Below are 14,262 nucleotides of genomic sequence, written 5' to 3'. Positions count from 1 at the left end.
CTATATATGTTGAAAATGTTAAAACACTTCAATGTCCCTTTGCATGATTTGATCACTATCTTTAATGGCTTTATAAGACCCCTCACTGAATATGCTGCACCGGCCTGGCACTCACAACTCACTGATAATGAAACCAAGAATCTGGAAAGAATCCAGAAGAGAGCCTGTAAAATTATGTTAGGACACCGTTATCATAACTATGATAACGCACGCACTCTCTGTGGATTAGCCACACTTAAAGAACGCAGAGAGAAAATTTGCCTGGACTTTTACAACTCACTAATGGTTAATTTTAAAAACTGGATCCCTAAAATCAGATTTGAGTGCCATGGTAGGAAACTTAGAAATGCCAATCAACTGTCTCTCCGTAGCAATAGGACCAAAAGATATTTTAATAGCCCATTGCAATATATGACCAGACTTTGGAATGAGAGAAGGGCCTAAGAAGAAGGAAAGGGAAAGAAAGGGGAATGAAGGGGCGGGGAAAGAAAAAAAAATAAATAAATAAATAAAAATATATTTTTTTTTATTTTTTTTTTTTTATTTATTTTTTTTTATAGATTTTATCAATTTTAGGTAATGTATCGTCATAATAATATAGCTAGTTGGTGTTTTATACACCATTTTGCATGTCTCATCTGTTTATGTAATTGTTGTCGTGTATAGATTTTTAAAATATTTTTTAAATTTTAAGTGCCTAATGGTTTTAATGTCTGTTCCAAGTTTGTCTCTTGCCTTTTTAATGTCTCTTTTTTTGAATCTGTAAAATTGTAACAATTCAGTCTTTAATACAGTACTGCAATTACAATTATTTTTGAATAAAATACCTTTATGAATGAATGAATGAAAAAAAGGATTGAACATTAGTAATTGTTCTACTTGAACCTAGGCATGTGGATTTAGAAGGAAGACATTTTAACCACCAAGCACCAGCTACGGTTGTACAACATGCACGTGTAGGGATTTAGTTATGGTGGAAGGAGCTACCCAGCCATAAGTTTTCCATCCAGTCTAAAGCTAATTTCATGGCCCTGCACCTACCTTTATCAACCCCCATGCCCATCCTTAAAATCCAATCTTATTACTGTAGAACCCCTCCTTTGGGACACCCCTATTAAGGGGACACTTATTTGGCAATGAAACAAGGGAAAGTATATCTTTCAACACTACGGCCAACCCCTAGTTAGGGGACACCCCTATTAAAGGGACACTCTTTTTGGTCCCGAAGGTGTCCTCTCAATTATATATCCTTAAAATGCCTACCACCTATCCTTATTTTTCTACAGCTACAACCCTGCACTAATAATGTCCCCAGAGATGTTGTTCTTTGACTGAAAATTCAAAACCACTGTTGTGGAACAAGCATATTTTTTTAACTAGGTATGTATGAATTATGAGTATAAGAGTTTTATCACTAAGATTCAATGACACAGTGTTGGGGAAAGACATCATTATCTCAAACACAATATTTAACAGCATTCTATGCATAAACTTGAAAATTAGTGTTGTTAAGTAACACAAAGTGTTAAGAATATGTTTGTTTATTCGTTCAGATGTAAAGAGTACTACAGAAAGCCGCAATTAGAATCTGTATTAAGCCCCATGAAGACTATATTAAATTTTCTTTGACAAATGCCCATATATAGTCATGATGTGCTTATATAAGCTTATTATGTGATGTCATCATAAATATATTTGGGCATGTCACATATAAAAAAGCTTGTTTTTCTAATGCAATCAAGTATTAAAAGACATCAAGAAATAACACTATTTAAAAATAAAATAGGTAAAAAAATACAATGAGTAGCTTGGCGATTATGAGTTTTGCCTTTCGATTCTAGGGTGACGGGTTCAAACCCTGCCACACCAGTATTTTCTCTGACAACTAAAAAAGCTCCACTCCCTCCACTCCCTCATAAAGAGACTTAGTTTATAAAGCGTCATTTCATCCTGTAATCTGTAAAGTGTAACTGCTGATGGATGTGAAAAAAAATTTTAAAAATATTTGGAACACAAAATTTATGTCTGCCTAAAAAAATAATTCTAAAAGCACAGCAGCCAATGTGAACTAAATTGCATTGAAATTTAACAAATTGCAATATTTTTAGCTAAATTTGAACAACAGCTGAAATGATGCTTAAACAATATAATGAAATTTGATACCATAAGAGATGCTTATTTCATGCATATTTCAGGCTTGACTCATTGTGATCAAAGTCTGTTCAATATGTTGAGAATATTATGCGATCATTATAATTCACTATTGTTCTGTTAAATATGCTTCCTTTGCATTTATTTGTTTCTAAAGCTCTCTCCACTCTATCAAATTTTCAGACAAAAAAACTGTTGCATGCTCATATAGTCATGAAGTGCCTATATATACTTATTATGTGATGTCATCATGATCATATTTAGACATATCATATGTTTTTGTCAAATAAAATTTTATAGTCTACACAGGGTTTTAAGAAGAACATCATAAAAAGGCTTGTAGTTCTAATATAATTAAGGTATTTTTAAAATTTTCCTCATTAAGATAAATAACTTTCATGTTAATTTTTTTTTATGGTAAATCAATCAAAATGTGGCCAAGAGCCATTCTAAGTAATGGAAGCACTCATTATTATAATTATTAATATTACATTATTACGGAGAAAAAAAAAGCATTATCTTGATAGTTCAAAAATAAGAATATAAAATATTGAATCATGCTTTTTAAATTGTTATACTTTTTAATATATTCTCCTCTTTACAACGTGCAACCTAAAATGAAACATACTTAACCCTCTAGATACCGTCTTCGACTGTAGTCGAAATTGATCCAAACAGAGATGATTCCCATTTTCGACTGCAATCGAAATTTCGTGACTAAAAAAATAGGTGGTTTTGAAATCGCTCTTCTGTTTTTATTTTAGCTCCAATACGTCAGAAATTTTAAACACGCATGCGTGAAGCTTTTGTTTTTCGAAATCTGTGAAGAACTCACATGCGCTTATATAAAAATGTTTAGAAATATCTTCTGACGGTGGAGATGTTCTAGATGAAGATGAGCCTAGGCCTAGAAATGTGAGGGTAGTCGACGCTTTTGAATGGAAAGATCGCGCTTATAGTTATGGATGGTTGGGTAAATAAATTATATAACTGTGTGGAATAGGAATGTTTTATATTTGTTTTAATTTTTTTTTGGCTATAATTTATTTTTTTTCGGTTTTTGCTGACGATTTATATGTAGCATTTTTCTGTCATTTCTATTATATTATATATATATTATATTATATTATGAAAAAAAAAATCCCAAAAATATAAATTATACATCAAATGAAAGCTTATTCTATAAGCTTTCTTTGTTTTTAGAAACATTTTTCTGTATAATTTACAGAAAGTTCCCAAAAATCCACCAGAACGACGTATACTCAAAAAAAGCAAAAAACCTTGTTACACTGCAAAAGAATCCGGTATTCAAGGGTTTGCACTACAAAAGAATCCGGTATCCAGAGGGTTAAAAGCACTTCAGCACTATCTACAAGAAAAAAAGAGCATATTTTACCTTGTCTTCCAATGCGTCAATTATCTTTTGCAGTCGTGACAACTCTGACATGGCTGACTGGCTCTAAAATGTTGGAAAAAATATAAATATTTTAGGAATTAAAAGGAACATTAGCAACTGGCAGTGAAAAAAAATGAAAACATTTTAGAATATTATATTTTAAGAACAACTTTACAACAATTTAATTATTTATTAAAATCTACTTCTTTCCAAATTCATGCTGGAATTCAGAGACATAATGTGCATCATTTTTTAGATTCCTTGTTTACAAACTTAATATCACATACATACGCATCCATCTTATATCTAAATGGATATTTCTAGAGTCCAATCAAACTTAACAACTGACGAATCCGAATAGGGCCATACACGCGTAAGTCCTACGAACTCACTTGACTCGCAAACACATTGTTAGTCACATTTAACACACGTTGTCCAACAAACGCACGTTGTCCATGTCCACAAACACACATGCCCGGCAAACATATGTGTTGTCCTACTTAACACACATGTTGTCCAACAAACACACCTGTTGTCCCACAAGCACATATGTCCCGCAAACACATGTGTTTTCCCACTTAACACACACGTTGTCCCACTTGACACACATGTTGTCCAACAAAAACACATCCAGCAAACACATGTGCTGTCCCACTTAACTATACAGGTTGTCCCAATTTACACACTTTGTCACACTTAACGCACATGTTGTCCAACAAACACACATGTTCTGCAAACACATGTGCTGTCCCACTTAACTATACAGGTTGTCCCAATTTACACACGTTGTCCCACTTAACACACATGTTGTCCAACAAACACACATGTTCTGCAAACATGTGTGTAGTCCCACTTAACACACATGTTGTCCAACAAGCACACATGTCCCACAAACATGTGTTGTCCAACAGACATGTTTACATATGTTTACGCTCTCATTTGTAGGGACATAGCAACAATGTCCTTGGAGACAGGGCGTAGCAGACTGACACACTGTACAGTTTCCTACTGCTAGCTAAAGTAAAAGCTACAAACCTTTGGTTCAACCTTGCACCAGAGTTTGGCGACTTCATAAGCATCTTGGAACCGGTTAAGTTTAGCAAGGGCGATTGTTTTCCTACTTAGAGCTTTGCCGCTGCGGTTTTGTGTCAGATGTAAAAGTTCATCGCAATCCTCAATGGCCTTTTCATATTTTTCCTTGAGTAGAAAAAAATTAAAACTTGATTAAAATGTACTTTTTTAATGATAGAGTATGTGATTTAAATCTATTCTTGCTCCACAAAAAACAATTAAAAAAAAAAAGCAAAAAAAAAAAAAGAACAAAAAAAAACCAGATTGTTAAAGCACAAGAGTGATTTTTTCCCTTCACAATCACCATGGGTTTCAATCAGTAGACCATTGACCAACAGCCTCCCTTGGCCTCAGCATAAGGTTGCTTTGCTCATATACTCGTAAACAGAATGCTTACACTGTCATCACATACCTATGTTCATGACATGGGCCCCTACAGCACAGACAACTGTATGACTCATCTGGCTATTATTATTTATCAGAGATGTAATCTTCATGGCTAAAGAGTAGCATCCATATTTACATCTCGTATAAACTTATAAACAGAATTGTTTATTGCCGTTCTCAAATGTGAGTATCAATTAGTTAATTACAGCCACTATGAAAACATCTCCAAATGAAATGACCAACCATTTGTTAACACAAGTATATTATTTACCACGTGGTGTACTGTAAACTTATTTTATACAAAAAAAAAATTGTTTATTGTTTTTCTCAAAAATGAGTATCAATCAGTTAATTACAGCCAACAGAGGAAAATATCTCGCCTGAAATGAGAAACATTTGTTAAACTTTGTTATTTATTACTTATTATAACTTGTGGTGTAGTAACTGGGCTTTTATAAACCACTTATTTACTCAATATTGCAGAATAAAAAATGTATGATTATAAATGATTCATAATATATTTATACTATATTAATATATTGGAGATAATACACAGATTGATCTGTTCAAGCATCAAAATGCCTCTTTTCGTAATTGTAATAAAAAATTTAGAAAATTTAGATGGTACAGTAATTAGGAAAAAGGAACCAATTACAATTTTAAATGTGAAAATACCATATTATTATATTAGCTTATAATTGTTTAGTATATTAACTATATATTAGTACAGTACTCATCGTATTTGATGTTTATTATTGAGGAAGATGTGAGATTCAGCTTTACTAAAATAAAATCGAATAGATTAAAATCACTGCCTATTTATAGGGTCTTTAAGAACAGGAAAACGTATGCCACTTTGCGACAATATTACAAATTTATTTTATTTATCTATTAAAGCATTATAGTACATTATGTCTTGCAGGCCTTGTCATTTGAAAATGGCAGGCGAGCAATAAATCACTCACCATAATTTTCAGGCGAGTGATTATTTTGCGGGATGGCGCGGGTGGAGGGGGCAGGGAGATTAAAGAAATATTGCAGATGAACGTTCAATCGCTACACAGTGTAATCAACAGGAGACAACAAGACATCAAATTTAACTTCTAATATTTACATGTAGAGTAATAATAAAGTGCACACTCCCAATACAGAACACCCCGCCACACTTGTAATTTACACTAGTGATGAATCTAACAACATCCAAATAAAAGTCTACTAAAAAAGAGTCAGCATTCGTAAAAACTTGCTTTGAGTTCCGTCTTCATTTCAGGTGGATTCCAATCAATTTTTAAGGAGCAATTTGTACTTTATTAAACAATGGAAGGCGTAATTTTCTCTTGGTCTAACCATTAAACTTTAACGTTTACTGGTGTGTCGTTTTAAATCAATAGATAATCTCTGGCAGCAGTACCCTACTGGGACTGAGAAAGCAATACAAACGATTCATTCACAGGGTTAGCCCTACATTAGTTGTTAATTCCTAGACAGCAATGTGAATATTGCGTTATTTCGTTCGGAAATCGTTGTTTCATTAATTGTTTGTTCGGTATGTAGAAGTTCCAACATTGTACACAAAAAAAGTATAATGACCAACGATATCGGTATAAAGGCATTTTTCAGCCTAGGCCTAGCATCTTTTACGTTGGTAAATAATTGCCATGGTCAGCAAAAATTGCGTTGGCATTTCGAGGGCTGTGGAGGTAAGTTATTTTGAAATGTAAGGCGAGCTATTTTTCACACCCCTCGAGAGCAGTTTAGGTGTGCGATGGCGCGCGAGCATGATCGTGCGCCTTGAATGACAAGGTCTGGTTCTGGTAAACAATTGTAATGCCTGAAAGTTGAAGTTAGAATACCTTTTCCATGCAGGTTAATATACTACAGGAAATAAAACTATATGCATTTTTTTTAAATGCCATTGTTGAACTTCTTTATCCTTATATCGATATTTTTTAATTAGCAAAAAGGCGAGCAATAATATTGATAAAATTTGGTCATATTATGGTCATACCAATGCTTACTTCAATAAACCAGGTAAAAGTGCCTGGGGCTGAATTATCTTAGGAAGGCACTTAAGATTGCTTAGCAACTAAGTGGGATGCTAATTAATATTCCTTCTGGACGTTTCATGGATATTATTATTATTACTTATTACATCCCAGATTGCAAGTTCATCATATCATCAAGGTTAGCGCTTACAGATTTAGTCTGACTACCTACCTTTACAAACACATTCCTTCAAATTGATTTACGTTTAATCCAATTAATTTGTCACAGAAGAAGAGTTATCTTGTTTCGTTAGAGCAGGTGGAAAATATTTTAGATTTTCAAGTTTCAATGTATCTCACATAATTCTATTCCTGCAATGTATGTTGAAAATAATGATACACTTTCAACCTACCATTACTATTTTACTGTACTGTCTGTCTGTTGAAAATGGTGGTGATATCATAATTATTTATCATGAGCCTGTCATAATTATACTACGACACTTAAAATGGTGATCATAAATAATTATGAATCTGCCATAAATTAATTGTATACCTGTTGAAAATGGTCATGTAACAGTTTTTTCATTTGCACCTGGCAGCCATTATGAGATTTCCGAATTAGATTATTTTTGTATACATTAATTGATAATAGGAAATAAAATACACTTACTAATTTCAGGTAACACTGTGATCTTTTGTTTACATAGGAGAGATGTAGGTCTTTCTGTGAGGTTGGTCTTACATATTCTAGAACTTTGGTGAAAAGAATGGCGGCCTGCAGATAATGTTGTTGTTGATACTGTGTGTTGGCTTGCTCGTGAAGCTGTTTGTGCTTCCCGTCCATCTTACAGCCACCTTCCCCTGTGAACAAACGCAATAATTGATTTTATTAACTCATTATAATATAACTGTTTACTATAAGCAGGCACCCAAAACTGTACCTCTCTCTCTGCCAAACCATGTTATTAATGTGATTTTGTAAGTTTCTGTGACCTCACCACGAACTTCACTTTTGATCAATTTCACACATTAATTTATTTACCTCTCCACTGAATTTTATGACGATCCATTCACTAGTATTTGCATAAAACTACTAACCAACATACAAATGGCAGTGAATGTATAACCTATGTGGTGAAGGTTATAATATGATAAACAATATTATCAATACTAACTATATAATAATACCAAAATAGCAACAGCAACAATTTAGCAATTACTGATATCACTAAATTGGTTCAGAAACACAGATTTTTTCACATCACATTTTGTAAAGTACAAGAGAGATACGTTATTGTAACTAGAATTCTGAGTTTTTTTGCCATAGCAGAGAATGGCAATTTTTTGCCAACCTAGATCTAGGATTTTTTAGCTTCAATAACTGCATAAATTGGTGGCAAGCCAAAACTTTGACTGAAACAGGCCATAACAGAAATTAAATTTTACGTATGTCGTCAAACCAAGGTACGTAAAACTGATTTGTTTGTACAATATTTAATTTTGGCAAGGCCTAGCCTACGTACGATTGTGTGCGTGAATTGTCTTGAATTTCTCGACTATGGGCCTAGCCTAGGCCTAGTCGTTTGGTAGAGTAGCTAGCTACTACTAGCCAACCTAGGCCTAAAACATCGGCCAATTGAAGGTATAGCTGCCTAGATCGTAACACAAACCTTATTTATTTTCATTGTAGAGTATTATTATCATTTTCTAAACATTGTTTATTATCTAAAAACAACCAAATTAAACATAAGTACAGTACATGTGCGGGAAGCAAGTTTTTTTTTTCCTGCAGGTAGGTTGAGGTTATTGCAAGTTCTAAGCCAATAACTACACAACCTACCTCCAAAAAAAAAAACACTTTTATGTTGGTGGCGCACTTTACAGCTTGTTCCCTGCACTCGAGATGAATAAAAATGATAATTTTCCATCGATTATCGGCATTTTTTAGTCGATTTTCGTCATTTAAAAAAAAGCAGAAAAATAGAGGGCCGGCTAGAAAATCAGGGGCGGGCGGTGACCTTAACAAGTATATCTTTTTTATTTGGCCTTTTTGGCAATTCAGATAAAGTGTGACAATCTTGACCAAGGAGATAAGCAGAATGACGAGTATCGGTTTCAAACCCCAAATCTTAGAATGTCCAGCGCCTAGCATACAATAGTTCCTTTGAGTCAAATCACGATTTTCAACATAGAATACTGTACAGTACACAGGCCTCACAGATTTGTCATCTTGGCATGGGGGAATTGTCACTGAGAAATTTTAGTCACTTCCTTCAAATATGCGACAATGACAACATCACAGAATTTAATATCATCAAAATATTCTCACTTAGTACTGTGCAATCAAATATTGAGTGGTTCCAAATAATTTGTTAATAGAATTATCATCTTCCTTTACCATGTTGAACAATGATCCCTATTCTGTGATCTATTGTATTTGCAAATAATGAAGACTTCAAAAACTGAAATAAAATTCTGATTTGCTCATTAAAACAGTGCTTTAACCTTCTTCACTTTTAGTCACTCGCATATAAAAAAAGAAATGGTTTACAGACAATTGTTTAATAGCAGAGGCTTGCCAGCAGAAATTTAAGGGTGCGCTATGTAAACTATAGAAATGTTTTATTTTTTCAACTGAACACTCAGAGTTTAAGCTGTCATTAGCCAAATCCTAATAAAGCAAAAGGCTAATGGAATTGAAGCTATCATTACTTATAAATATTCTTTGTTTTGGCTAATCAAATTTCTATTTGGCCAATTATTTTCATAGTGAATTAGCCAAATTGCTAATTATATTTTTTTGGCCAGCTTAAACCCTGAACACTAATAACTTCAATATTATTTATCAAGCAATTTTATTTATCAATAAATTTTCACTTCCTACACTCCAGGGGCCTATGCGGCCTCAGTAGAAGGTTACGTGCTTTGCCTACTGTACACAGCATCTACTATTTTCATGCCCCTAGGCCCCTTACTTGTGCATTACCACTACTTATTATTATTTAGATATTATCTCCATTGCTAAACAGAAGCATGTTTATTTACATGATCTCATATAAACTTGTAAACAGAAATGTTTGCTGTTGTTCTCAAATGTTTTATCATCTATTAGTTAATTGAAGTCATTGGAGAGAAACATCTGAAACTAAACAATAAACTTAACATGTACAATCATTTGTATAAAAAAAAACAAAAAAAAAAAACACTATGATTGATTATTAATACCTGTGATGCATTAAAGTTTCAAAATTGTATTGTTTTTATTTTCTTAAATTTAAATTAACTGCAACTTAATAACTTATTAAAATTTTGTTCTCCATCATAAAAATTGATTAAGCATGAAAACCATAATACACAGTACTCAGATCCATTTACATAAACCAACCCAGTGTAAATTATGTATTCATTAAGTATCATTTTTACAAATGATTGATACTGAAAAAAAATGAATATAATTCACATTCAAAACTATGAGTGGAGAACATACATGGTCTGATTTGTTCCGACATCAAAACACATCTAGTTTAATCGCGATCATTATGTAATGGTGAAAATTTAATTGTAAAAATCTAAAACTTAAGTAATTACTCTAATTACAATTTGAAACAATACTGTTGTTACAATGCCTGGTGACAATGGGTATAAACATGCAACAATTTAAACTGTGACATGACAGTGCCTTATGATTTTATGTGATTCAGCCAATTCAGTTTTAAATGTGTCCAGCAGGTTTGAGTACGATGCGCAGAATAATGTTTTATTAAAAACAGGTAGGGCCTACTTCAGTATGCATCTTTACCTGGCAACAAGACCTAGCCAAATGACACTGGGCAGAAATCAAATGGCCTGACTTCAGTGCCAAATTTACAATTTATTTCGGCCGTGTTCATTTAATCTGCCGAGTGTGACTTGTAATTGAAATAGTTTAGTGGAACAACCATAAGCATTAAAATTATTTTTATTTTATTTTGGTTTGAGATCAACATACATCCACTGCACTGGGTTGTACATGAGACAGACAACTCGAGTGGTGACCATTTTGAGTGGTAGCCAAAATGCCCATACCTGTAATTGTGCACACTATGAGAAGTGACGGCCTACTGTACAGAGTTGCACACTACTGTAAGGGTAAAGTACAGAAACATCTCCAAATTACGAACCTCCCATTTACAAACTCATGATTTTACGAACCCAAGTTGTGGTGATAACGGCATTACGAACGATCGTTTTGAACTACAAAAATGCTTAAAATATTGCAGTCTAGGGTCAGACTAAATCGCCGACTTGAAATATTTACCCCACTAACAACGTGTTTTTGTAACTCACGATAAAGTGAAACAAATTAAGATGATTGTATACGCAGGTTTAATATATCCTCAGTGTGTTAAACAAAAGAGAAATCAAGTTTAGCTTTAAAAAGGAGAAATTAACACGTTTTGCTAGCCACATGCGATGGTTCCTGATTTGCACGAAATCCCCTCGCGTTGCATCACCTAGCTCAGCCTAGCTTCACCATAACACAACAACAAAGATGGCGCCGCCCTTGCTCGGGCTCAACTATAATAGTTCTCCAAAGAAAGCAAATTTTCAGTGACTATTCAAATTCTTTAATGTAATATGTTAACAACTAATATATTTATTGTTATAGAAATTTTAATTAAGCGAATGATGGTCTGTTATGAATTATGAGGAAATACGTTTTTGAACCAGCTTAATATTCATCCGCGTTACCGGATCTCTAAAATTTCGTCTGCTATTAAAGTTAGCCCTTTTCATTGGTTAGTTTGATAGTCGTGGATTGCCAGTTTCAGGTGAACTAAAACTAGGACTTGATTTAGTCGTAGTTAAAACTTTCGACTACGTTGTTTGTGAATACAAAATTGAAGCTGCAACTAGCACTAAATGAAGTTCTAGTTTGAGGTTCGACTAAAGTTTGTTTTAAGAATACAGGCGTTAGGCCTACACCAGCCCTGTAACTTCTAGCATAGGCCTAAGCCTACCCTCACCACACTGAGATGCTATGAAAATTTGAACTCTCTGAATTACAATTCTTTCATTATAAACTCTGTTCGGACGAAGGCGCAAGTAATTTGGATATGTTATTGTATACCTTTACAGTATTGTTCAATAACACTTATTAATTCTTTACTGCACTAGTTGTCGGTAATCCCTCAAAGTTCAACAAGATTTAAAATATTTGCTCTGAAATCCTCTAGTATTTATTCATTCAAGTAAGTAAGTCTAGAATTAACTACCTAATCCTGAGCATAAAACGTTGATGTTAACAGTCAGATATTTTAAAATATATTCCTACATATTTCTACCATATAATATGGTATGGAAGCACTTGGAAAAAGTCATTCCCTGGAAAATCAACAAATGCATCCTCATGGATCAAAGCATTTTTTTTTGCCACATCGGCAAACAGAGAAAAAAAACCTGATATTTTGAGACAATAATTTTATTTGTTCATTATTCTATAGCACTTGGCTTGTAAACAAAATTCATTTTTTTTTTTCATTTTTCTTATTTTGAACAGGAAAAATATGAATGTCTCACCAACAAATCTGTTTAAAGAAACCATTAACATTAACTTGACTCAAAGGAATACTGGCTAACTCGTACACATGCCAACTCGTATACACAACTCGTACACAAATTTTGGTTAGCCCGTACGCACCATTGGCTAGCTCGTACACACAGTTGGCTAGCTCGTACACACAGTTGGCTAGCCCGTACACACAGTTGGCTAGCTCGTACACACAGTTGGCTAGCTCGTACACACAGTTGGTTAGCTCATACACAAGTTTAGTGTAAGATTTACTTTTGTATTTTAAACTTTATTCAAATTGAATTGTATTTTGAGTCATATTGATCTATACTATTAAAACCTACCTATGATTATTAGAAGATGTGGTACATAAATGGTAAAAAGATTTAGAAACTTATGATCGTCGGCAGTGCGGGACTCGAAAATGATCACCTTTCCATTGAGAGGGTGCTATAAACATTATTATTATTAGTGCATTTTTTTTTAGAGATATGATTCAGACCCAGTTTTGACTTAGTATTGATTTTGTCCTTTTAACGATGCTGGACTATATACTTCCATAATACTTTTGGTATTTTTTTCAGTAGCAGTGTAATGATTACGTAGACTTATGTTGCTGCAGTATTGATTAATTTAAATCAAAATAAACTTTAATATCTGAATTTTAAATAACCATCAATGAAGTTACTATTACCACACATATGCCTTCAGTTCTTTTTATAATTGTGTTTATATTAGCTTATGTACTATTTTATAAATTTTATTAAAACTATATTTTATTATATACCTCATACATAGATTCTAGGCATCTGATTGGTTAAAAAGCTGGGCAATAGACTATACCCATAAAAAATAGTACTTTTTTGACCTGTCGCGATGTGCAAACTCTAGGCCCACTACATCGCGCTGCTGAGACGGTAAAGGGGACTGTGACCTCTATGACAAGATTATCCCCTGACCGTGTCACGGATCAGCGAGTAGACGATAAACAAATATGGAGGCTGCTCATTTCGAGATGAAGGAGGACTAGACTAGGCATAGCATCACTTCTTGATGAAGCCGATAGCAAAAGCACCAAAAGACAAATTAAATATGTCTTATCAATATTTCACAAATATATTGCAAGAAGACTGGTGCTGTTGAAATTGAGGAAATAGCAAAGAAGAGCTAGACACACTTTTTGATCGCCTACAGTACAGTCAGGAAATAGCGCTTCGTATCTGCGCATAACCACTCGTAGCCTGCTCGTAGGTACCGTTTGGAACGTAGCTACGAACCACTACGAAGGTCATTGTTATTTTAATTAGCTTTGCAATGATCGTAGGCTGGATCGTCGGGCTGATAATCAATGCGTAAATAATATTGAAATATAGTTTACCAGCTTTCAACACGTAAGCAATCTTGCAATTTACTAAATAAACAATGTTAGAACTTTATTGTTTTGTTATATCATAGAGAAAATAGAACAGAAGGAGTAACATCGACTTTATCGCTTATCTTTAATCCAATTAAACAGTCAGCTAGTGCCTATTAAATTGCACTACGGCCACCCGCGGAGCTTATCACAGCACTATCTCTTTGTACACACAGCTCCTCGCCGCTTAAGTGTAAACCCCTATAGACACTCTGGCGTTAGTGGAGTACTTAATACACAAACATTTAAACATTAGAATTAAAAAACACATGCGCAGTTCATCATCCACGGTTTGTTTGTGTGC

The 14,262-nt window shown here is 33.8% G+C and overlaps 1 protein-coding gene across 2 annotated transcripts in view; it reads right to left on the bottom strand.

The window, feature by feature from the left end:
- Nucleotides 1-14,262, bottom strand: part of LOC117117478 (probable helicase with zinc finger domain) — a 32,944-nt gene that overhangs the window by 16,552 nt on the left and 2,130 nt on the right. For both annotated transcript variants that reach the window (XM_033261780.1, XM_033261781.1), the window contains exons 2-4: nucleotides 7,664-7,854; nucleotides 4,583-4,744; nucleotides 3,548-3,610 (exon numbers count right to left, since the gene is read on the bottom strand). In XM_033261780.1, coding sequence (XP_033117671.1) covers nucleotides 3,548-3,610; nucleotides 4,583-4,744; nucleotides 7,664-7,837 — 399 coding nt within the window. In that variant the 5' untranslated portion in view covers nucleotides 7,838-7,854. The remainder of the gene's footprint in view (nucleotides 1-3,547; nucleotides 3,611-4,582; nucleotides 4,745-7,663; nucleotides 7,855-14,262) is intronic.

This window comes from Anneissia japonica, unplaced genomic scaffold (assembly GCF_011630105.1).
Source record: "Anneissia japonica isolate Jap-2015-1 unplaced genomic scaffold, ASM1163010v1 scaffold288035_len209932_cov175, whole genome shotgun sequence".
Classification (NCBI taxonomy): domain Eukaryota; kingdom Metazoa; phylum Echinodermata; class Crinoidea; order Comatulida; family Comatulidae; genus Anneissia; species Anneissia japonica.
The sequence above is the reverse complement of the archived record's forward strand: the minus strand, read 5'-3'. Positions and strand labels throughout refer to the sequence as shown.